General features: G+C 41.7%; 1 protein-coding gene across 3 annotated transcripts in view; it reads left to right on the top strand.

Moving 5' to 3' along the window:
• The first annotated feature begins 5,069 nt into the window (after positions 1-5,069).
• LOC112151794 (neuronal PAS domain-containing protein 3) overlaps positions 5,070-26,294 on the top strand; it is a 263,302-nt gene continuing 242,077 nt past the window's right edge. For 2 of the 3 annotated variants that reach the window (XM_024281058.2, XM_024280981.2), the window contains exon 1: positions 7,298-7,737. In XM_024281058.2, the coding sequence (XP_024136826.1) occupies positions 7,691-7,737 (47 nt within the window). In that variant the 5' untranslated portion in view covers positions 7,298-7,690. Of the gene's footprint in view, positions 6,224-7,297; positions 7,738-26,294 lie in introns of those variants that run through there. The other variant, XM_024280899.2, reaches the window with a different exon arrangement.

Here is a 26,294-nt window from a genome sequence, read left to right as displayed (position 1 = left end):
GGCTTCATGTTTGTATGAGAGCAGGAGAGTCCTGAGTTTGTGAATGTGTGTCGTGTGATTGTGTGTTCATCAGTGTGGTCCAGAGGGACACCAGCAGGTTGACTGTCCTGATTCTGTCTGCTGTAATTTACCTGCAGCTCGGTAATGAAGCCGCAGCGCAGACTGTAAACACACAAACATGCAAACGGCACCGGGCGGCAAATGCCGGCATTTCTGCGCCACGGGAGGGAACCAGCTGATTAGGGGGTCACGCAGTCGCACGTTGAAAGGGCTGCACGTCTCAGCCGAAAACTGAAGTGAGTCCTGCACACACACTCGTGCTCACACAGAGAGCTAAACTGTATTGAGGCTCGCTAACAGTGGTTTTCATTAGGTGTTGTTGGTTGGAGCTGCAATCCAATTTGCACTGTGGGCTTGCAGCAGTGTGTTTTTATTGGTATTTAATCAGTTCAATGGGGATGCTTTATTAGAGCGCTGTTTTCCTCCAGAAGCAGAAAGATCTGCGGGTTAATAGTTAAGCGTGGAGCCTGTGCAGAGTCCTGGTAGGGTTGGGTAGGTCCAGAGGAGAATGAAATATTGAAAATCCGTCCTGTGTGGCTCAATAAGGAAGAGAGCAGTACGGCCCCCGGAGTGGGCTGTTCGATGCCCTGTGCTGAAAATGTCAGGATGCAGATTAGTTTTTGTTCTGCTAATTCATCTCAGAAGCAGAGGTCTGAGGTGAAATAAAAACGGTTTCAGCAAACTCTACTTCCACTAGAAGAGGCAGGTTAGTGCAGAGGCGATGAGCTCGGGCGTCTGTGGCCGACCAGAACACGGCGAGCCTCAACGCTCCACGCAAACCTGCTGGGTTCCTTTGGCTGATCCTGGTCTGTCAGTCGGGCGTTGATAGACGAGGGGCGGGTTGATCAATTCGACTAATCAATTTGAATTGATTTAAGCTTAACATCAATAATCGATTCATAAAAATTTGATTAAAAAATTAACTAATTAATCGCAAATCTGGAAACAATTAATCATGATTAATCAACATTATTTTTATTTTTTTTAGTGACAATATTTTCCACCCACTTATTATTTGCAAATAATCATAATACGTAATCACACGCAAAATTGTACATTTAGAATGTTTATTTTTTAACCCTTTGGAACAAACAGTCTAAAACTCAGTTTTTGACAATATTTGAAATTTCTGTATTTTCTATTTGAAAGACTTCCTGCTTCTTATTTGGTATCATTTTAATCAGCACAACCTCTCCTATGTGACTCTACCTTTATTTAGTCATTTTTCATGTTATATTCACACACGACATAAAATCATATAAAAACTGAGAATTCCATCTGGATGAATGGGATTCATTTTGCTGTGGAAACTCCAAAAATGTTTAATGAACTGTTTTCCACAACAGTTTTAATTGTAAGTTTGTAAAAAACAACGAGAATAAAATTTGTCAACAAACTAATCAACATGTTTTTGAATGAAAATACAAAAAAAATCCAGGCTAAAGTCACACCAGGCAGCCCCCCCCCCCCAAAAAAAGAATTTCTCTCCTAAGAGCACTGCTGTCTATTTGACATTTTTCCTGGAATTCTGTTTTTTTCAGCTTTTCCTTTTCTTTCTCATAAACTTTCTTTTTTATGCTTGTGAAAATTAATAATTTTTGGGAGAAGTTTGATCCAGCTGGATTTCAGTTCGGCTGATCACAGGTGGGGGCGTCTCTGTCTTCTCTGAACTGTTTGCCTCAGGCGACATCAGTGGGCGGGACTTTTGTGGTCAATCGCGGAATTTCCTCAATTTTTAGACAATGTCGATGCTCGTTATTGTGGAAAATGTATGTCGGTCCTCGTTCCAAAAGAGAATAAATGTTGGTTTCCTCGTTGGATTTCTCATAGCAGACAACTCTGTTTCGGTCTGAAAACTTGATCTAAAACATCTTTTTTCCCTCATACTGTCTTCTTCAGGAATGAGGTGTAATGCTAAAGTGTGATCACCACCTAGTGTCCAAACTGAAACGTCCTCCAGGAGAAGCAGAACAATGTTTACAATGTTAATGATCTGAACATTTTAGTTAGAAGTTCTCCTTTAGAGAATCCATGTAACACTGGATGATATTAACAATCTCATTATTTCACTGATACATTTACAGTATGTGAACTGGATCAGATTAATATAAATATATTCAAAACATAGAGTAGATTATTAATATATTTCTAAACAAATGTGTATAAATGTGTAAACTCAAAATTGAATTGAATTAAAGAATCGGAAAAAAATCAGAATTCAATCGATCCAGGCTCTTGTGAATTGAACTGAATCTTTTCTTGAAATCACTATTAATAATTTGTATTACCTTCCAGATTTGGGTACTGATTCACTTTTTCTCAGTTATATTTCCTGGTTTGGATTCTGGTTGAGGTTTTTGTGTGGAGTTTTCTTATTCTCCTCCTGTATGCATTGGTTCTTCCTAGAGTCCAAAAATGTGTTTCATATTCCTCATGATGACTCTAAATCCTTTGGTGAGAATGTCGGTGTATGTGGCCGTGCGAGCCGTCCAGCACGTACCCCGCATACGCCCTACAGTACCTGGGTAGAATCCAGCATTCTAAATTTACCAAAACAGATTCATTCCAAAAGCTACGGTTATTATCAATATTTGAAAGTGTTTCTGTGAAGTCATTTTCAGATCTGTGATGTCATCAGTGCTGACTGTCATGCAGCATCTGCTTCCACTGTGGGGAGAAAATAGACTCAGATTTGTACGTGTGTAATTCTTGATTTGTAACTCATACAATATATTTGTGCATAAGCATAAAAATTATGAAATAAAAAAAAAATACAATTTATACATGCACAAAATAAAATAACAGTTTGAAATTAACAATACTCACAAATCTTTAAAACTTACGCACACTCAAAACCACATTTACGCACAAATCTGATGTGAGACTATTCACATGTCAGAGAAAAAAAAGGTTTTTGTGTAAGTGGTGCATTTAAATGCTGCTAGAATGTTGGGTCATCAGTTTTTGGTTTTGATCAGCTGCTTATTTTGAATATCTTTATTATTTATCGTTTCCATTAGTTTTGCATGTCTCTGTTGGTGCAGTGTGACTCATGTGTTGTCGTTGTTTCCCCCTTCGATGAGAGATTTCAGCTTCCAGGTGGCTCATTGGTGCTCCAGTTACTGGTAGTGGACCTCTCCTTGGGCTCATTTTGCATCCCCAGGTGCCCCCCCCCCCATGTAGATGAAGCCCATCTGCTACACGATTTAAACATGTAAAGTTAGCTAAGCTAATTCTTCTTTAACAGTTCTGGTGTATCTCCTGTCCGTCCTGGGAGAGAATCCCTCCTTCATGTGGACATCCCTGAGGTTTTTTATTTTTTCCAAAAATGTGTTATTTTTAGGCTTACTGGTAACTGTACAAAGACATAAAGTCAGTCATAAAATATAAACAGTAGCTGGTTGCTAAACTAAACTAAGTCAACCTGGCATCCTGCCCTTTGACCAGGGGTCTGCAACCTGCAGCTCTGGAGCCACAAGTGACTCTTTTATCTTTACATTGTGGCTCTTTTATTAAAAAAAAAAAAAAAAGTTTCTAAATGTTAACCCTTTAAAGCCCACCACATTTTTTTATTGATATTTAATTATCAATCCTGATACGTGTGACTTGTCAAAAAATATTGTTCAGGACAAAAAGCACCTTATTTATCCATCTTCTCAAATTTGATCCACGCATTTTTAACTTGGTGGAACTGTATTATAAATAATTAATTATCAGCAAAATTATCATTTTTTCAATACAGCAAGTAGTTATTTGTAAAAAGAATAACAAGAGGTTAGCTAATCTCAACCTAAAGTTGAGAAAATTAGCTAAACATTTTCCCGCCAAAAGTAATTTTTAGAAGTCATGGGGGCAGCCATTTTGAAATGAGCTGGAAAAGTCCTTCTACTGCCCCCAGTGGAATGATAATGCACTGCAAGGCAGAAAACAGACAAAGTCATATACAATGGAGTTTCAAGGAAAGTTTTTATAATTTTAACGAAGTAGAGGTCTCAAAATGATATGTATCAAATATGGTACAAATGGTTATATTGGGTTAAAAAGTAACAATAAAGTGAGCAGTGAAAAAGTAGTAAAGGGGGAAAAGGTACACTGACTCAAACTTTAATTCATTCATAAACAGTAGAAGGACAGCTCGCATTACAAGTCAAACTACAACATTTTGGCAAATATTTGTACATATTGTACTACAGAAAATCTATGGACACCAATTAGAACTTAATGAATTAGCTCAGATTTAATTTTGGTTCGTTAGATTTACATTTGAAGCACCAACAACAGTGAAATTAACTATTTTTATTTAATCACTGCTAACATTAAACTTACTACATTTGCTGCACTGGAATGATCCTATGGGAGACTTTTATTTTGAAAGTAACTCAACTTTTTTTTTCAAATGGCTATTTTATTTTAAAGTTTGTTTTAATTGTGTCAAATGATAAACAGTTCATTAATGTTTATCATAGTAGTCACAATAGCATAAACACAAATCTGTTTCATTATTTAAAGGGTGAAGGAAGACTTTGAGGCTCCGTTTGTAGTTGGTGAGAAATCAAACTGAATGTCTGTTTCAGAGCTGAAGCTTGCAGACCCCAGCCTCAGACCCTTCTCTGTGAGGAAAAACTCACTGAGACGGTCGCATCGTGATATTGGGCTATATAAATGAAACTAAACTGAATATCTGGTGAAAACTTAACATTTTCCCACTTTTTTTAAACAGATATGCCTGATAATTAATATTAAAAAGTCTAACGCGTTTTGAGACACTTATCTCTTTAAAAAATGAAATTCTTCTATTTTTCTGGAGTTTCTTCCTTACTTTGAGCTTACGTCACTTCCTTTTAAATCTTTATAAAAGTTCTACCTGATGAGCATCAGTCGATGATGGATGAATAGTTTGCTGACTCTATACCGTCCCTCTTCCGGTGGAAAGGCGCGAGCCTGTCTTTATCTGCTGGAACCGAGACCAGCCGCTCCGTCCACGCGCGCGCGCCTGGAACCAGCACGAGCCGATCCGGAGAGTTTGGAGCGGGAGAGAAAGTGGGAGGGGGCGGAGTCCGGGGGGGTGGGGGCTCCTTCGTGAGTCTGATCACACAAGCAGCTCTACGAGCGCGCGGAGCAGAGCGTCTGCAGCCGCGCGCGAGGCGGCGCACGGATGAAGACTGTGGCACAAACTGCTCCGCTTGCAGGACGCACGAGGCGACCCCCCCCAAGCTGACGAAGTTAATGAAGTTTCCGTTTGGGGAGGAAAGTTTCCCCTAAACTAGACAGCTTTTATTTTTTAATTATTTACTTTTTTACTTTTATTCTTTGAACTTTCTTTTTGTTGGAGCGCATCCGCGCGCTGCTGTGCGCGTGAGGTGAACCCATTTCAGCCCCCAAATCACTTCAGTGTCCAATAAAAGTTCACTTTGCTGCTGCGTTTCTCCCGCACACTCCACCCCCGCGCGCGTGCAGCGCAGAGGACCAGGCGCGCACGCGCATCCGCCGGCTGACATACCGACACAGACTCGCGCGCTGCAGCTGATGCTGCTGCTCCGCTGCAGGACGGAGGCGCAGCGCTGTCACTGCTGACTGACTGACCCCCCCCCAGGTCTCCACAAACACGCGCGCTGATTTTCGTGGACAGCCGGGAACGGGATGCGTGCGTCCGGCTGAAGGAGCGCAGTTGGAGTTGGAGCACCGGAGGAGGAGGAGGAGGCAGGTCCTCCATCCACTGCACGAGGAGCAGAGAGGGGGAGCAGCCATGGTCCGGACATGGGGGGTCATCTCTGAAGACTGAAGAGCGAGCACGTTTCCCGCGCGTCCTCTGTAACCCGCCGCGCCGCGGGACCATGCTCGGGATTTTCCTGACACTTCGATCACAGGGTTAGTTCAGAAGAAACGCGCGTGCAGCTCGATCCCGCTTCTGAATCGATAACTCCTCTGATCCGCGCGCCGGCGGCTCTCTGCGGGCGCACCGCGGGACCATGATCAGGATCTTTCCCGACTTCAGCGTGCAGGTGACGGCCTCGGCGGCCGGAGCGGCCGGGGTTGGAGGCGGCGGCGGCGGCGGCGCCGGCGGCGGGATGGTGGCCGGCCCGCCGGTGGGGCGCGTGCCGGTTCCCGGAGCCACGAACGGGACCCCGCAGAGCCTGCAGGGGATCGGCGCCTACCAGCAGAGGTACGTCAAGACTACCTGTAGCTTTGGATGTCAGACAGTCCCTCCATGGAGGAAAAGGTTCAGTTGGGCATCTTTAACTCAGTCATTTTTTTAAAGCTTTGTATTGATTTTTGATAGTTTGGAAAGCTTTAAACAAATTGATGGAAATGGTTTGAATCTTTACTTTATGTTCTGAGACCATTTTTAACTTTTCTAGTATAATTCCACTATAATTCCAGTAGATTCTGAAGGAGAAAAGCCGCTTTTCTCCTTCAAAATCTACTGGAATTATCGTGGAGCAGGAGAAAAAAGTACATGGAAACCTGTGGCTGTATGGGGATAAATCACATAAATCACAGTGGTGCTTAAGAAAGCAGCAAATGTGAGGTGGAATCCAACATTTGGAGCTGTGAGGAGGCTCACTCAGCTGATTAGATCCCAGAAATCCTCATGTTCTCCCCAACAAACAGCTGGGAGCTCATATGTTGATCCATTCCGCTCCATTATCCCCGTCGCCTCCGTTTGGCTGCTCTCCGTAAGCAAGCCGTGCAGAGGTCAAACCCGTGACCTTTCAGGTTTTTCCTCAGAAAAGTCGCACACCTCACAAGGCCGTTTGTGCGTCTCCGGGCTGTGTTTGCGTGGAGAATACCCAGCATGCCTTTGACCTTGACGGGTCATTGGTGTAGAGAAGGAGGGCTCCCGGCTTCCAGGGCTGCAGCCTTGGGGTTAATCACACTGCGCCGCCATTAGGTTACAATGAATTATACATTAAAAAAGGTGGAATTTAAATGAATGTTGGAAAGAGTGAAGCGGCTCTGCTGGAAGATAATGAGCTGAACATCCACTGGCCTCCCTCAGGTCATCTGCAGATGAAAACATCCAAACCAAGGAGAATCATTTGTTTGGTCAAGAAATAATTGAAAAAGAAATCACGTGTAGGGAACAGGTTTGGATCAAAGATGCAGAAAGTTCTGGAGGATTATAGAAAAGTCCTGTTCAGATGGCTTTATTAAGAGTATTGGGAGGTCCCGGTCACCGGAGCACGCACGCGCGCACACGCGCACTGACAGCAGCTCCGGCGCTGCGCCGGAACCGAGCGGAGCTGCGCCGCGTCTCTCCCCGTTCACATGCTCGGACAGCAGCGGGGGACTCCGCCCGCAGACGCCGCCGTTCCGACGGGACACGAGCGCCGCAGCTGCGGCGGGAACGTGGAGGTGTGACGCGCCCACCCCCCACCCACTGACAGCACGCAGGAGATCCCTCCGTGGAGCGGAACCGAGGCGGAGGAGACGCAAACAGCTGGATCTGCGCGCGCGCGGCATGCCGCTGCTGCGGTGATTCTACGCACGCGCCCCGCACGTGCTCACACTTTGATAAACACGGACGGGGCTTTGTTTTAACACGCGGACTATGACGCACTGCTGACAGGCGCCGCGCGCGTCTCGTCCGCGTGCACACCGACCCCGGCAGCGGAGAGGGAAGAGGAAGATGGCGCCCACCAAGCCGAGCATCCAGGACCCCGCGCGCAGAGAACGGTAACGGGCTTTTATGTCTGCCCCCGCACGCGCGCCTGCGCCACCGCCCGCCCGCGCGGGGGGGTGGGCGGCCGCGCGGCGGCTTTGTGGCCGTCAGGAACGACGCCGGGGGCGTGGGGGCGCGCGCGCCTTCGTGTGTCTGTGTGCGTGTGTGTGTCAGCTGTAACAGGTCGGAGATCTGCTGCATGCATGTGCGGGAGCTCGTTAATGTGCGCGTGCCAGTGTGGAAGGTGCGCGTGGGCGGGTGTCAGTGAACACAATCCCCCCCTCCCCCAGCGAGTGCGCGCGTGAAGTTCTGCTGTGGGAGCAGACCTGGAAATGACCTTTAAATGTTCTTCAGATGAAGGCACACGCACGCAAACTCACCTGGGGGCGTGCGTGTTGCTGCAGATGCTTCACCTGTTGATGCTGAGGATCCAGCAGCTGGGGGGCCTGCAGGTCAGCTGCGCGTGCGCGCCCACATACCTTCATAGTCGCAGGATTCGGTTTGAGCAGAAACGAGGTTCTGCTTCTTCTTCTTGGTTCTGACCTGCAGCTGAGAGCTGCTGGTGTATTTTTGTCCCAGAAATGTTCGGCTTCTGCTCCAGCAGCGCGTGCGTGAGCTGTCTGAAACGAGCGGCTTCATTTCTGTTGTTAAATCTGAAGTTAGTTTCAAAGTTTGACTTGATATCTCATTTCGTTTTTCTGGCCTAAACCAAACAACAACACCTGGTTTTACAGACAGAGCGTCTTCTGATCGGTGAGCTTCAGAAGAACACCAAGAATTAAGATCCTTGTTTTGATCTTCTCTTCTGAAAACTTTCAGAGAACAAAGGAAAGATCCTCCGTTTGTCATCGTTTCCAGAGCAGTCTGTATTTCTGTACATACTGAGCGCTTGTTCTGATCATCAAGAAGCTTTTAAAATTTATTTTTATTTGATCGCCGTTTGTGTCCACATCATTTTTTAGAGTTAAACTAAAAGCATGTTAGATCCTATGACCTTTGACCCCTGTGCCACAATAAATGTCCTCATGTTATTTATTTATTTATACTGTTTTTAGGTTTTGCTTTGTGTTTTTATTAATTACTACAATTCTGTTAACATCTGTTAAAATTATGTTGTATTTATTTTATGTTTTTCTATCCATTTAAAACAATTATATTTAGTTCTGATTTTTGTTTATATTTATGCAGTATTTTGTTGTTAATTTTACATAGTTCTTTTTTTGTTTGTTGGTTTGTTTTAGGAAGACAAATTTCCCATCTAGGGAGATGAAAACTTGGCTAACAGAGGTGATTTGGATGTTTCCATCAAATAAACTATTAAATGAATAAAATCGATCTGACTGTCAGGATAAGTTCATAAAATCCTCAGAAAACACAGAAATTCTTGTGATTTTTTTGTGTGTTTTTTCAATTGTAAAAATAATTTAAACATTTAAAAATAATTCAGAATAAAATAAGCAAATTCTTCTAATCTGCTCCTAAAAAACGCTTCACCCTCAGGGAAAGATGGGAATTTGTCCTGCAGGTGAGAGCAGTCCCTGAGGTGTTTTTTTTAAATTAATGTTTTAGTTTTAACGTCCCCCTATGACATTTTTTTATTTAAGAACATTCTCAGTAGTGTTTTAATTATGATTATGAAGTTTTTAACCAAAATCTCATAACCTAAATGTCTTAAAAAGATGATCTCCTCTGAGGGGGCGTGGCTTTTGGAGCTGAGTAGCCCCACCCCTGATCCCCCTGTCTGATTATGATAGCTCTGTGTCTCTCTAGCATAAATCTTCACCGCTGCTACATAAAAACCTCCATCAATCTGGGTAATGTCCAGCCGTATGGTTCTGATCCAGATGTCAGCTGGACGAGGAAGTGAAGATCTTCATGGACAGAACTTCCTCCAAAATCCTGATTCTTTCTCCTTCCAGTTCACCAAAGACTCTTTTAGCTAATTCTCCAATGTTTATTGACTGTGATCAATACATTCAATCATTGGTTTCTCAGAGTTCTTGATAAAATAATCAAAGCTAACATCAAAATGCTCTTTCATTGATTTACAATCCTTTCCAACTGCGGTCAAATGAGCCGCCGTTCACATTTCCGTGGTCACATCAAGAAGCTCCGTGGAGTCTGGTGGAGATTTTCCAGCGTTCTCAGTCCTGCTACCGTAAGTATTGGATGAAACTCACACCAAAAATCCAGTGATGCTGATTTGACCACAGAAATGTGAACGGCGGCTCATTTGACTGCAGTCAATGTGAAGATACCATCTTCTCTTCTCCAGAACCTGAACTAGACACTAGGAACAGATGAGGGTTTAGTGCATGTGCAGCAGAGCTGTTGATGGAAAGAAGATCATTCATTCAAACAGAGTCTGTCCAAGACAGTTTGGTTGATTTAAAAGGAGAAATACTCAGAAATACAAAAACAAAATGATTTCTTATCACATTTGTTCTCTTTCAGAAGAAAATGACACACAGACATGTTAAGACTTGCAGGATGCTTTGAAAGCATGTTTGATGGTCTTGTTGCTTCATTGTGGTCTGAAAGTTTCCAACGTTTACGTCTGAATTAAAGCAGAAAAAGGAAAAAAAAAATGAGGATAATTTTCCGACCTTTCAGGATGGGGGGAGTTTGTTGGACTGAGCTGCAGCGGTGAGCTTCTGTTTGTCCTGAAGCGTCGGCTGGAGTTTGGCGCAGCGCGAGCCGCTCTCTGTGACTGAAGTCGGAGGTATGGGGTCACGGCTGAGCAGCGTATTAGCAGCCGGTTATTTGCATATATGTGCTGTTAAGGAGCAGAATGTAGACAGGCGGGGTCAGAGGTCGGATGTATGGAGCTGAAATTACACGACTCTGCTGTCCACTCGTCCCTCACTGATCATGCCCTCAGAGGTTACATCCCTTCATTCCTGCTGAACGGAGGAGGCAAGGAGCTGCGCCCCGATGAGGGGGGGTTGTATTCTGGCTGTCATGTGGGGGAATTATTATCTGTTATTATGTCTGCCTCCCTGTTTGCAGTGAAGGCAGACGTTCTGCGCGCGCACAGCCTCTGGCCGCTCGCTGAGTACAGCTGGGTCTCCATGAATAGAAGCAGCTGATTGGTTGAGAGATTTTCAGAAAAAAGGTTTGAAGTTTGAAGTTTGAAAGGAAAATGTGACGGAACCTGAGGCGTCTCCTGCGACACTTAAACACAAAATCCTTAACATTCTGTAACTTTTCAATTGTTAACACGATCAACGTAATTCCAGTATAGATTCTGAAGGAGAAAAGTGAAAAGTTACAGTAAATCAAAGAACATAAACATTGGAGCTGCGGTTTTCTAAAGTAAAGAACATTTATTCACAGGCTCTACGTCTACGTGTCAAACTCGATCACAGAAGAGGCCAAAATCCAAAACACACCTTAGGTCGCGGACTGAACAAGATAAACATTTATCGAAAACTCTAAAACTACATTTTTAAGACTTTAAAACCTCAACTTTTTAGCATAATTGTGAACTAGATATATAGTATTACCTGTGATAATGATAGTGTGAATGCTGTAAGCTGAATTTGGCTGCTGAAGATGCTGAAATTGATGGCTAAAATTACTGAAGCTAAATGTGGGGAAAAGGCTGAAACCAGCTAAAATTTTAGCTAAATGCTAAATTAGCCTAAAAAAATAAAAAAACAAACAACAAAAAAAATGTAGGTTAGCCAAAACAGCTAGCATGTAGCTATAAAAAATAGCTAAACCTCAAAATAGCCTTAAAAAAAACTGAAAAAGCCTAAATTAGCCAAAACTCCATTACAGCCCCCAAAAAACTTTTAAAAAGGACTAAATTGGCCAAAGTTGCCAGCTAAAATATTATCTAAACTCCAAAATAGCCTAAAAAATCTTAGTAAATGCCAAAATAGTCCAAAAAGCTTACAGAATGACAATTTTTAAACTTTAAAACTGTAACTTTTTACCATAATTATGAATAAAAAGGCAGGGATATTATTCCAGAATAAATCAACTTAAACCTTAAATAACTTTCAATTTTTTACTCTCCATAAAAATATATTTTGTCAAAATTATACAAGTTAGAAATAAGTGCAAGATAACATTGATCTGGAGGGCCGAATAGAACTACCCGGAGGGCCGGATCCGGCCCCCGGGCCTTGACCTTGACATGTGATCTACATCATATTGTTTCAATAGCAATGATTAGAAGACCACAGAGACTAAACTTCAGACAGTCTGATACCATGGTGCAGTGATAGGATACATAAGATGAATAAAAAAAACCTTTTTCATAATTAAAGGAAATTAAAATGCCTCATTTTTTATAATTTATGATTTAAATCGAATTTGTTAACAGGAATAATAACGAATAAAGAGGCAAAAACAGCTTAGAACAACAAACATTTTTCTCTTCTTTTGTTCCTTTATTATATGTATTTTTTTTCTTTGCTTTTTTGTTTGTGTCTGGATTCTCCTCTAACTTATTCTTTTTTTTTTTGTACCTGTAAAACTTTATTAACGAACATAATTTACAAACAGATAAACAGAGTCTGGATTCACACGCAGACCTGCAGAAATACGGTTCAAATGTAGACATTGTGATGTGGTTGATGTTCCAAACTGTTCCAATGTAATCTATTCAGACCGAATGGATCACCAAACGTCCTGCGTCACATTTGGACTCTTCTCCTTTCATTGCTGGTGCTTCTCTTGTCTTGGATCAGGTGTGTTTTGCTGCTCCAAGAATCCTTAGAAGACAAACTCTACCAAACAGCGTCGGGTGTCAAACATCTCGGTCCAGCGTACCACGTGGCTGGCATCAAACTGTCCGTCCGCCCCCTCCCCCCTCCCCTCCGTCGGGCTGTCAGGCTGCAGCAGCTTTTTGGCTGAGCCTCTGTTTGTAAATCTATTTCCGGGAGCATTTCAGCAGTGATAGACATCTGGAGGAGACCAAATTAATTTCCAGGTAGTGTGGGAGAAAGGAAGTGGGCACAGAAGGAGGGGGGGCTGCACACCCGACTGCACAAGTGCTCCTGCTATCAGTACACCACAGTGGCTGGAGGGGAAAAGGATGGAGAGACGATGGCGAGGAGGAAGGCTGGAGCAGAGACAGAAAGGAGGTGTACATTAAAGACAGGCTCTGATGAAGGGGAGGTTTTCAACACCTTCTTGTGGCATTTTCCTGATGATGGAGGACACACATAAAGAAAATTAGGCTTAAAATGGCATTTTTGAGCATATATTTATTCAAATTGTGGTGAATCAGGAGCAGATGAAAAAATGCTGTTTGAAAAATGAAGGGGGGTCTAAGCTTCTGCTTCACTCCATTCTGATGCTTCCACTTACAGACAAATAGATCCATGAGCGTCTTTGTTTTCCTCGGCTGAGATGGAATCGGGATCAAAGCTCTGATATTGCTCGCCGTTTTTGTTGGATCGCTAATGTTAGGTTGGGAGGGTGAGGGGCTGAAAGCTAGCAGGAAAGAATGGAAACAGATGGGTGACAGGAAGTGGGGCGGGGTTGCTCTGGGGCTACGGTCCCGCCCACAAGCTTGAGGTGAATTTCTGATGAATTCCTGTAGAAACTATGTCCTAGAAAACAACAGAGATTTTTCCTGAATACTTTATCATCATAATTAAAAGATAACTTGGAACGCTTTATAAAAAAGGAATAAAAAAGAGGGTAGTGATGGCAACAAAATCCATCGTTTTCAGTACAAAATCAGATAAAAAGACTGAAGAGGTTGATAGCAATGCAGAGCAAAGACAATGTTCTGTAGAGAAACTTGTGAGGTTCTCAGAGGGGTGTGAGTGGTGGTGGGCAGGTCAGTTATAGATTTGAACAAAATGACTTTTTTAACTTATTAGTTTTCCAAGTGAAATACTTTTATGGTTTTCTAGGTTTGACATGACCTCTAGTGCCTGGAAATGTCTGATGCTGCTCAGCTTTTGATGCTGAGGTGGCGTCCGTTTTTCTGGAATGTCATAAGTTATCGCCCCCATAGGGTTACTTTCAGGAGAAAATTCATGTTTAGAGAAACATGTCAGAAGGAAAAACAGAGATGAACCTTTTGGGACTGAACCAAGGGTCTGCAGCCTGTGGCTCCATTTATCTCTCCATATGGCTCTCTGGATAAAGACAAATAGAATAGTAGTATTTTTTTCAAGTAAGGGTTACTAAATTAGCATTTATTTAATTTAGTTTAATTAAGTTTATAATTTTATGGTCGAGGTGAACCTAAAATGTAAAGGTTTTTACATCCCTGATGACTTGAAGAATTCTTGCTACCTCTATGCCTCCTAAAGAATACAACAACTTCAAATACTAAGCAAAACTTTGGTAAAAAAGTCTGATCCTTTATTAGTTTAAAGCACATGTGTCAAAGTCAAAGCCGGGGGCCGGATCCGGCCCTCCAGATCATTTTATTTAATTGTTATAAATGGCCCGACGTTATCTTGAGCTTATTTTTAACTTGTATAATTTTGACAAAATACATTTTATGGAGAGTAAAATATTGAAAGTTATTTAAGGTTTAATTTAATATATTCTGGAACAATATTCCTGACATTTTATTATTCATAATTATGTTAAAAAGTTACAGTTTTAAAGTTTTTAAATTTGGCATTCTGCTAGCTTTTTGGATTATTTTAGCATTTGCTAACATCTTTTACGCAATTTTGCACTTTAGTTAATATTTTTTAGCTACATGCTAGCTGTTTTGGCTAATTTAGGCTTTTTAAAAAAAAGTTTTTCAGACTATTTTGAAGTTTAGCTAATATTTCAACTACGTGTTAGTTGTTTTGGTTAATTTAGCCTTTTTTTTGTTATGTTTTTTTTTTTTTTAGGATATTTTGGAGTCTAGCTCTTATTTTTAGCTACAGTTGTGGACAAAAGTGTTGGTACCCCTCCGTTAAAGAAGGACAAACCCACAATTCTCACTGAAATCACTCAAAACTTACAAAAGTAACAATAAATAAAACACCTGTGATGTCAATTAAAGGACACACCTGAGTTAATCATGTCACTCTGGTCAGATAGTTTTCAATCTTTTATTGAGGTACCATCATTTTTGTCCAGGCCTGTTTCATTAGTTTGTTTTTTTAAATAATTATGTTAATCAACAATTCAAAATTGATGGCTGATTTTGATTGTTTAATTTTAATTATTTTTTATTTATTGTTACTTTTGTACGTGACAAGTGATTTCAGTGAGAATTGTGGGTTTGTCCTTCTATAACTGAGGGGTACCAACAATTTTGTCCACGTCTGTACATGCTAGTTGTTTTGGCTAACCTAATTTTTTTTTCTTTTTTTGGCTAGTTTGGCATTTAGCTAATATTTTAATGGCTATCAGCACTTGCATCTTCAGAGGCCAAATTCAGCTTACAGCATTCACACTAGCATTATCACAGTGTAATTATAATCATAATCATAATTATGTTAAAAAGTTACAGTTTTAAAAGTTTAGTTTTAGAATGCTCAATAAATGTTTATCCTGTTCTTCCCACGACCTAAGGTGTGTTTTGGATTTTGGCCCTGACTGAGTTTGACTGTCCTAGAATGATCCGGTTTGACACAACACGTCTTTTATTTAAAAAGGAAATCAAATGAGGTTAATTTTTTTTAAAATGTTGAGAAAATGCTAGTTTCTTCTTATTTTTCTGTTTTTATTTATTTCACAAAAAAGTGTGATTCATATTTATTATTAAATAATAGATTGCAAAGAATTCACAGCAGTATTAAGATAAGACTATGTGGCTCCTTCTAGGTTTTGATCAGTAGAACAGAAGCCCAAATGGCTCTTTAACTGTTCAAGGTTGGAGACCCCTGGACCAAACCATCACAGATGTTCTAAACAGAAAATTAGAGATTTCAATGGAAAACAACTGACACACAAAAAAACAAACACCAGAGAGGGAGATGGCAGAATCATTCATGGATCTGATTGGCTCTCACCTCTGGACAGCTCTCAGAGTGACTGAAACTCATCCACAGGCTGGGTAAGAGCCTCTTAAAGCCCTGCAGGAGAGCGCGTTTAACTCACCCAGAGGACGCAGGCAAGTGGGAACACCTGCCTGATTGCCTAAAGTCAGACTGAGAGCCTCTGTGTGTGTGTGATATTTTAAACCATGTAGTCTCTAAGAGAGCTTCAGCCCGTCACACAAATGTCTGTAAAAATAATCTGCCAAAGTAATGATGGTATTATCATAACAGCGGCGGGTTTAAGCTCGTGTGAAAGAGCACCTTTCTGCGCTGCTCTCACTTTTCCTGCGGATGAATTTGTGACTGAAGAAACTGTTTATCTATTCTCAAAAACCTCCTAATCCATGTCAGAGTGTGTGGAGGAAGCATGGCAGAATCTTTTTGTCACTCTGGCTGATCTCAGGTCAGCCAATGGTGTCCCCCCACACTTATACATGTTGTCTTAAACCAAGGTAACAAAGCAAAAAATCCCAAAGCCTGTAGAGTTGGTGAGAGTCAGTACTTTAACAGAGAAATAAAAAAAACAAGGTGAAACTAAAATCAAACCTTTGTGGAAATACATATTGATGTAATTCCTCTAAATATGAAGTGAACCGCTCTAACAACAACTGCTGTCAAGTCTTTCTGAATCTTTGCTTTGACCTTCCTCCATTTGTTGGGTTCTTCTCAGATTGACTTTTTTAGCTGCACCCAGCTATAGATTAGCTCTGTGTTTGGATTTTTAAAAATACTTTCCTTTAGTAAATGTTTATAAGGTCAAAGGGCAAATGGACTCTGAGGATGTCCTGTAGAGCATGTGTCAAAGTCAAGGCCCAGGGGCCGGATCCGGCCCTCCAGATCATTTTAGTTTATTGTTATTGATGGCCCAATGTTATCTTGTGCTCATTTTTAATTTGTATAATTTAGACAAAATATATTTTTATGGAGAGTAAAATATTGAAAGTTATTTAAGGTTTACGGTTGATTTATTTCTGGATTAATATTCCTGACTGTTTTTATTCTTAGTAATGTTAAAAAGTTACAGTTTTAAAATTTTAGCAAATGACATTCTGCTAGCTTTTTGGACTATTTTGGCATTTACTAAGATTGTTTTAGGCTATTTTGAAGTTTATGTAATATTTCAGCTACAGGCCAGCTGTTTTGGATAAGTTAAGCTTTTTTTTTTTAATAGTTTTTGGGAGGATTTGGAGTTAGGCTAATATTTACACTTGTTTTTTAGGATAATTTATCATTTAGCTAATATTTTAGCTCGTCATCAGCTATCCTCGCAAGCATCTTCAGCGGCCAAATTCAGCTTTCAACATACACACTGGCATTATCACAGGTAATACTATATTTCTAGTCTAGAATTATGTTAAAAAGTTACAGTTTTAAAGTTTTAAAAATTTAGTAGTTGAGTGATCAATAAATGTTTATCCTGTTCGGTGTGTTTGCAATTAAGTTTGATACCCCTACTGTAGAATATTATGAATCCTACATGTTTAAGAAGTTACTTACTACAGTGTGTGAATGTGTGCGTGAATGGGTGAATGGGTCTGTGACTGTGAAGTCCTTTGGGCCCTCGAAGGAGGGTAGAAAGTGCTATACAAGGATACGCCATTTACCATTTACCATTTACTAAACATTTGAAAAGAAATGTGCTTCTGCTTTTTGAGAAGTGTTTCAGATGACATAGATCTGAAAGTCTTATTCTTATTTAGGGGTTCATATGATAGCAGCTTTAAAGGCCTCGTGCAGTCAAAATCTTGATTTTTCTTAAACTGCAATAAAACATTAGTATTTATGTCCCTCAGATTTTGGGCAGCCACCGATAAGTAGGTCATAGGTCATGTGACGTCAGTACAGGAACATACAGCTAGATCTGCTAGTGTTGTGATGACTTTCTGGGCATGGAATTACTTAACATAATAGAATTTGGACTGCTGTGGATTTGGGGATTCGAACGGGATAATGGTGAATAGGAGTGTGGTATTAAGGTGCAGTAATGTGCCGAAGAAGGGGGTCTCCCTTCATGAATTTCCCGTTTCAGTAAAGGAGAGGGGCGCTCCCCGGTCAGGGGGAGGCTTTGAGCCGAACGCGGGGGGTGTACGGGCACCTGGCGGGTGCGCGCCGGACGGCCAGGGTGAGGCCGCCGCGCTGAGGGGGGTTTGCGGTTCTGAGGCCCCGGGCCGGGCATGGGGGGCGCTGTGGGTTCGCCGGACGGTCGTCCGGCGCCGGCAGCCGAGCCGGCACGAAGGATTTTTACTCCCTCCCGGGGCCGTGTGGCCGGCGGGGGTGGCCTCCGCGCGGGGCGCAGGAGGACCCCGCCGGCCGTCTGGAAAGAGGACCCGCGAGGGGGTTGGTTGCGCGCGGGCGAGGGAGGCCGAGAGGGCGGTGGGGGAGCAAACCCACCCGTCGCAGCAGCAGACCTTCGTCCGCGGCAGCCCGCGCGGGCCGCCTCGGCGGGCAGCGGACCCAGGTGGGGGGGGCCCTCCGTCCGCCTCGGCCCTGAAGGAGGACGACAATGGACGCTCCGCGGCGGCGCCTTTCCTTTTCCAGCAATGATCCTTCCGCAGGTTCACCTACGGACACCTTGTTACGACTTTTACTTCCTCTAGATAGTCAAGTTTGACCGTCTTCTCGGCGCTCCGCCGGGGGTGTGGCCAACCCCGGCGGTGCCGATCCGAGGACCTCACTAAACCATCCAATCGGTAGTAGCGACGGGCGGTGTGTAAAATACAAACCATGACAAATTCTGCAGCCTCCTTCCGCTTGCTCCCCGCCATCGCTGTAGCTTTCACCATCGTCATCCGAAGCCCCTGTATCCTCAGATGAGGAACCCTCCGGTTCAAACTGGTAGGGCTGTACACCCTCCGAACCCTGTGTCGTTAAAATTCCCGTGTTTGATGAAGGGTCATCACCTTCATCCAAAGAAATATCCGCTAAATCGTGGTCTACATCGCTTCTCGAACCGTCCGCCATTGTTGTTTACACTCTGGGATCCCTGAAGTGACGTCACGCGCAGCCCCCGCCCATCACCACCTATCGCCCAAATTTAAAGCGGTGCACGACCATAAAATGATCAATAAAATCGCGCTGGATCATTTTAAGTGAATATTTTTATCGGATTCGTTTTCCAAGTTCCATTAACTTTCTAAATTAAAAAAATTTTATAGCCACTGCACGAGGCCTTTAACATGCTAACAATTCAAATTCATGTGCTAACAGCTTTGCATGCGTGCTAAGATCTAGCTCTATGTGCTTACAGTTCTAACGTATGTATGCTAAGAAACAAAGCATGCATGTACTAAAATGCAACACTAAAATGTATGTGCCACCAGTTCATGCATGTAGGTGCCAACAGAGCTAAGTAACAGCTCTAACAAGTATGTGCAAACAGATCTGACATGAATGTGCTAATAGTGCTTAGTATCCTCTATGTGCTAAAATCTTTAACAAACTGCTAATAGATCGAACATCTATCTTCCAAAAGTAGCATCTGTGTTTATTCTAAATATTTGCCAGCCAACCTGGTGTTTATTAGGGACAGGTTTCTTTTGGAAATCAGCATTTATTTCGTCCCAGACAGAATGGTGATGGCTAATGGGTTCATTTTGCTGTGAAACTTGGTCACAAAATGCAGAGAACAATTCCAGATGAACATTTCTGGATTTATTGAAATGATGAGAACATTGTTCTGATTAGCACTGGCTGTGAACTTGTCTTTTCTCTTTGAAGCTTCATCAATCACTAACATATATGTACTAACATCACTAACATGAATGTGCTAACAGTGCTAACTAACATATATGTACTAACATGAATGTGCTAACAGCGCTAACTAACATATATGTACGAACATGAATGTGCTAACAACGCTAACTAACATATATGTACTAACATGAATGTGCTAACAGCGCTAACTAACATATATGTACTAACATGAATGTGCTAAAAGCGCTAAAAAACATTTATGTACTAACATGAATGTGCTAACAGCGCTAACTAACATATATGTACTAACATCACTAAGATGAATGTGCTAACAGCGCTAACTAACATATATGTACTAACATGAATGTGCTAACAGCGCTAACTAACATATATGTACTAACATGAATGTGCTAACAGCTGTTAACCTTTCCTGCTTCCTCGTCCTGACCGTGGTCGGGGGCGAACAGGGGAGCCGGTGCAGCTCCTCTGACAAGGACGTCCTCGTGGTTAAACCCGCGGGTGTTTGGTTTTGCCGGCAGCAATGAATGCAGGCAGGCAGACACACTCACTGTCTTGTTGGAGGGCTGGAATCCACCATTTATTTTCTGACTTTTGTTTCACCAACAGAACATTTCTTTACTCAAACTTTCCCCGTACACCTGCTCCCTTTTCTCATCCTCTCACTCGCACACCCGTGCATGCACAATCACACTCGCGCCGCCCCCCTCTTTCTCTCTCCATAGCATTCCCGCAACACAGCGCTAACTTACATATATATATTAACATGAATGCGCTATCGACACTAACATGAATGTGCTAACAGCGCTAACTAACATATATGTATTAACATAAATGTGCTAACGGCGCTAACTTACATATATGTGCTAAAAAACTAACATGAATGTGCTAACAGTGCTAGCTTACATATCTGTGCCAAAAACACAAAAATGAATTTGCTAACAGCGCTATTAACATATATTTTCTGGCATGAATGTGCTAACAGCGCTAACTTACATATATGTGTTAACATCATTAACATGAATGTGTTAACAGCGCTAACTAAAATATATGTGCTAACATCACTGTGGCTGCATTTTCTGTATGCAGAAGCAAATCGGTTGCACCGCTCTCCCACATGCGCGAACCACATGTCACTTCCGCTAAAGCATTTTCCGGTCTTCGGACGGAAACAACAATAATAACCTCGTAGGATGTTAATATAGCACTTAAAATGTTTATCATAGTGAAAACATTCACTTATTGTTGAAAAAACGAAAGGAAAAAGACACATTAAGGATCAAGACCTTACGATCTTGCAGTGACTACAAACGGACTACAAATGTTTTTTTCTTCTGTTGTTTTACATGACGGTAGTTTACTCCCTAAGCTAAGAGGATACAGCGCCACTTCAAAACACTTTATTTTCTCCAGTAATCCAAATACGTTATAAACGGTAACTCGGTGGATTTTTTTTCGAACTGTAATACAGTCAGGAGAAGCTGTCGGTTGTTGAGAAAAACATAAATCCTTGTGATCAAGGAGTTTTACTATTTGGAAATGACTCTGTCGTATAGTGGGTGAAGAGCGGAAGTGACGTGTGGTTCGCGCATGCGGGGTGAGCGGTGCAACCGATTGGCTTCCCCATACAGAAAATGCAGCCACAATCACTAACATGAATCTGCTAACAGTGCTAGCTTACATATCTGTGCTAAAAACACTAACATGAATATGCCAACAGCGCTAGCTTGCATATATATGCTAACATCACTAACATGAATATGCTAACAGCTAGCTTGCATATATGTGCAAAAAACACAAAAATAAATGTAAAACAGTGCTAACTTGCACATATGTGCTAAAAACAATAACATGAATGAGCTTACAGCGCTAACTAACACATATGGTAACAACATTAACATATATGTGCTAACTTGACTTGAATGTCCCAAACGTGCTTATTAATAGCGCTATCATGCATGTGGAAACAGCACCAATATGTGTGCGAACAGCGCTCTTTGTCTGCTAACAACTTCAACCCTTTAACACTGGAGTTTTAGCTCCTGTGTTGATGTTCTTTGGACCACTGTAACTCTATTACCTCCTCGTTCAACTCTTCATTTATGTGATTAATGTAATTCCAATGGATAGACACGCAACTTTGTGCTGATATACAACACTTTACAAAAGTGTAGTTCTTTTCAACTTAATTCACCTGATTCTATTTTGGAGAGAAGCAGTTTTGCACCATTATGCAACACTTTATGTTAGTTAATTGTGCAGAGCCGATATGAAAAGTCGCTTTTCTCCACATCAGAATTAGTTGAATAATGTGATCACCTCAACAATTGTGTGTTGTCTAAAAGTAAGGTCTCCAATGTTAAAGGGTTAAGATTTACAAACATCTCTGGCATTCATCTTTAACCTGTATGTCCTAATAGCTGTAAAATCTGCTACTCATATCTGCTGGCATTTGTGCTAACAGCTCAACTGAACATCTCTGATATCCATGTCCTTACAACATTCCCGTTCCTCTGGAAAAAGGGGGATTCTTTTCACTTTTTTGTGTGTGTGATTCCAGTCTGTTGAAAAACCTCAAATTCCAGACTTGGTGAAAACATCAGGGGTTGTAAATAAATCTAAACTGTTTATAGCCTTCAGAACTTCACTTCAAAACATGACTGCTGCATAAAATTACTCATGGACAGAAAAGGAGTCTGGAACTGTAGTCAGTATTTTAGGATAGTTTTACCTGGAAGGATTTTTTGATAGTCAGTTTAAACATGTGATTCTCCAGAAACTTTTAAAGATATGTTTATCATATTAGCAGTAGCCCTGCGACAGGCTGGCGACCTGTCCAGGGTGTACCCCGCCTTCGCCCATCAGTAGCCGGGATAGGCTCCGGCGACCCCGGAAAGGGACAAAGCGGTCAGGAAAATGGATGGATGGATATTAGCAGTAATAAAAAAATGTTGCATTGACATATAACTAGAAAGTTTACACTGAGCAGTGGTTGAATATGTACACAAACATTTCATTTATCACACAATGTTGAGCCAAAAAATACTGACTGGCTCCTAAAATGTAAGAGTTGCAAAGCCTTAACCTTCATGCTGAATGTCACTAATTCACAAAATACAAATAAATCCAGGGCCCCACCTGAATCAGGATCGCCTTGAACGGAAAAAAAACTTTGAAGATATTTGTATTTTCTGTTTTATAGAATTAGAAACAAATTCTGGTAAGACGGGGTTAATAATCTGTCACTCCTAGTACAGTCAAACTTTAATCACAATACGTCTCACCAACTTCATCCTTACTTACACAAAGGTAAGGGTGAAATAGGTGAGACAAAGACACATTGTATAGATTTTTTATTATTATTTTAACCTCCTAAATCAGGGGTGTCAAACTCAATCGCACAAGAGGCCAAAATCCAAAACACACCATAGGTCACGGGTCGAACAGGATAAACATTTACTGAACACACTAAAACTACATTTTTAAAACTTCAAAAGTGTAACTTTAACATATTTTTGAACTAGATATATAGCATTACCTGGGATAATGCTAGTGTGAATGCTGTAAGATGAATTTGGCTGCTGAAGATGTTAGTGCTGATAGCTGAAGATGCTGAAATTGATAGCTAAAAAAAGGTTGAAGCTGATAGCCAGCTGAAATATTAGCTGGATGCCAAATTAGCCTAAAAAAACAAACAAATAAAACTTAGGGTAACCAAAACAGCTAGCATGTAGCTGAAAAAATAGCTAATCTTCAAAATCCCCTAAAAAAAATCTTAGTAAATGCCAAAATAGTTCAAAAAGTTAGCAGAGTGCCAATTTTTAAAACTTTAGAACTGTTTTTAACATAATTATGAATAATACAAAGGCAGGAATATTTTTCCAGAATAAATCAACCTAAACCTTGAATACATTTTAATATTTTACTCTCCATAAAAATAGATTTTGTCAAAATTATGCCAGATGTGCCTTAAAGGGTAACCAAACCCTAAAATTAGGTTTTTGTTGTCTTTTGACCTCTATAAATGGGGCTTCAAAAGTGCTGTCTGTAATATAGTCTAAAACCGTCTGTGTGCTGCCCCCTACAGGTTGAATTGAGGTGTTACAGTTGAATTTAGTGATTGGTCAAACCATGTAAATTTTAGAAGTCTCACGTCATGATCTGCAGCTCCAGTACTGATAACAGTCCAGTTCCCCAGCCCCTCCCCTCTGACCGGATCTTCACATTTCGGCTGTGGGTGGTTCCCTGTTTGGTTACCCTTTAAGAATCAGTGAATGCTGATTCGCTGTAGCGACCTCTGATGTAATATGCTGAAAGGAGATCATTTTTTTCTGTTCAAGTATCCTTCTTAATAAAGCAAAGTGCTAGAATTTAATAGCACGTTGTGAATGAGAGAAATACGACATGAAGTTATTTTACCATCAAAGTCTGATTTCCAAACCTCAGATGCTCCGTGATGCTCAGACTCTTGACTGCTTCCACAGAGAGAGAGAGAAACAGGCTCAAATGAGTCCTACAGAGCAGAAGTGTGAGAAAAGAGCGCTCCTTTCTGGTGACAGCATTGGCAGTCTTTCAGAAACAACATAAAACCACACAGCACAAAGTTGGCTTTGTTTCCAGAGCACCCCCCCCCCCACCACCACCTCTCCTTCTCAGAGGAGAGGATCACAAACATGGAGCGCTCCCCTTCTCTGCTGAGTGTTGGACGTGCACATGGGCGTGCACGGGGCAGGTCCTGGCAGCGCTTGTGGTGCAGCTTGAACTGGAAAGCTGCAGTCCTGACACTTTCATGTCCGCTCCCGTGCCGCTTCCCTCTGTGATTTCAGGGTTTGATTCCGTCCACTCTTTCATGTAAACACGGTAATCAGACAAGAAGGAAAATTGTTCTCTGATGTGTCTGTAGTTTACGTCTGAGTGAAAATTGCTTTTCCTTTCAAGCTGAATTTACATTTGTCTTTGGAAAACAAATGCATAGAATTGTCTGTTGTCAACAATTGGGCCTGAGGAGCAGCGGTTTGAGCCTCGTTGCTGAATAACAATGCGTGAATGCGCCGCTCCGACAGACGCTGGCCTCGTCCCAGATGGTGAAATGTATGAAAATGTAAATGATGTTGCACAGCAAACAGCTGAAGCATTTATAAGAGCTGGGAAGAGGCACAGAAGTATTATTGGTGACGTGTTTTTTTATTTTTTATTTGGCATAACTTGGTGCTGTTTGTGTCCGTTAAAGCAGCTGTTTGTTGTTCTGGCTCCTGCTCTGATGTTTGGCCTGAGTTCACATGAGAGGAAGCAGGATTCATCAAACCCTCCAGTCGTTTTTATCCACTTTTTGATTGTTTTCTGTTTGGAAATGCATTAAATTCTTGCAGAAATGTAAGTTTAGTGATGTTTTTACAGTATTTAGGAGGAAAATCTCTTTTGACACAGAGAGTTTGACAAACTTCCAGATGAAACTCCACTGCTACTCAAGTGTAGAGGTAATGTGGATGACGTCTTAAAGGGGCCCTACCATGAAAATTCAACTTTTTAGGTTTTAAGTTCATTTTACTGTTCATTCTTCCATATAAAGAACCTCAAAACTGTATTTTGATCCGTTCATGCATTTAAGAGTAATCCTCTAAAAACCAGCCCCTCCCATACCCACAAAAATCAGCGGGTCTTATTGTGCTGACGTCAGCACGATGTGAACCCCCCCTTCAAGGAAAAATCTGTGCTATAAGCTCCACCCCCAGACTACAACAAACACAAACCCACTTTCTCCGTGGAGCTGTGGTGCTGAGGTAGTTATCCTCCGCCAGAATCTGTCTCGTGGCAGGGGAGAACTACCTTTCTGTACCAGGAACCGCTCTCATCTTTCAAGATGGTCTCAGTTCATTTTCAATCGGACTGAACTTCTGTTCACTCTGAGATTCCTCAGTCTTAATATGAAACAAACCGAGAGCAGAACAACTGAACCAAACGGCCACCGTACCCGACAGTCATGTGATGTAAACACGTTAGAAATGAGGCGATCGGTGATCCGCGGACAATTGTAGAGCTTTAGATTATCATGTCAGCCAAAAGAAAAAAATTGGTCCAACTGTTTACTTGTTACAACGTTTATTTTAACACCATTAAAAAACATAACTTTCTTTTCTGGGTCTCGTTACGCGGGGTGCTGCCATGACGTCATCTTAAAGCTCTATTGTAGTTCCAACAGAATTAAATATAGTTCGGAGGTTGTTTGTGTAATAGCATTAAACTCAGGCATGCTCAGACGCGCTGAGGAGGCTCATTGACAGACTATAGGCAGACTCAAGGATGACGCCATGAAATGGGCGGAACTGACAAAAATGACTCATATTTCATAAATAATTTGTGTTTTAGTGTTTCAAAGTTAATAAATGATCATATATATGGATATAGTTTAGTCAAAATCATGGTGTGGCCCCTTTAAAACAGGAGGTTTTTGTTTGGTTGGTTCAGAAGAGCAGACCAGTTATTAAAACCTCTCCGTGTTTTGAGCGGCTTCATTTTTGTTATGACAGAAACAATAAGATAAATCTGTTGTTTTGTTGTCAAATGAGCAGACTTTCAGCATATCTTCAAACTCGTCTTTTCTCTGCCTCGTCTCTTTCCTGCTTCTTCCTCCCTCCTCTTCTTCTTTGCTCCACAGAGGATGTAATCGCCTCAGACTTGCTGACTCAGCAGCAGCATCTACCTGTCCTTGAAAACACACTTTAATTACAGCAACCTCTCACACCGCTGGAACGTGCACGCGCACACACGCGGCCGCTGTCGTCCTGCTCCGCTGCTTCCTCTCTGTTTTCTGTCTTTCCTTTGTCATTTCCTTTTTGTCCTGTTTTTTGCCCAAAAAAACCTCTGCTATTCATTATTTGTCTTCATTCTCCCGTCCTTTCTGT

Source organism: Oryzias melastigma, linkage group LG22, assembly GCF_002922805.2.
Source record: "Oryzias melastigma strain HK-1 linkage group LG22, ASM292280v2, whole genome shotgun sequence".
Taxonomy (NCBI): domain Eukaryota; kingdom Metazoa; phylum Chordata; class Actinopteri; order Beloniformes; family Adrianichthyidae; genus Oryzias; species Oryzias melastigma.
The sequence above is the reverse complement of the archived record's forward strand: the minus strand, read 5'-3'. Positions and strand labels throughout refer to the sequence as shown.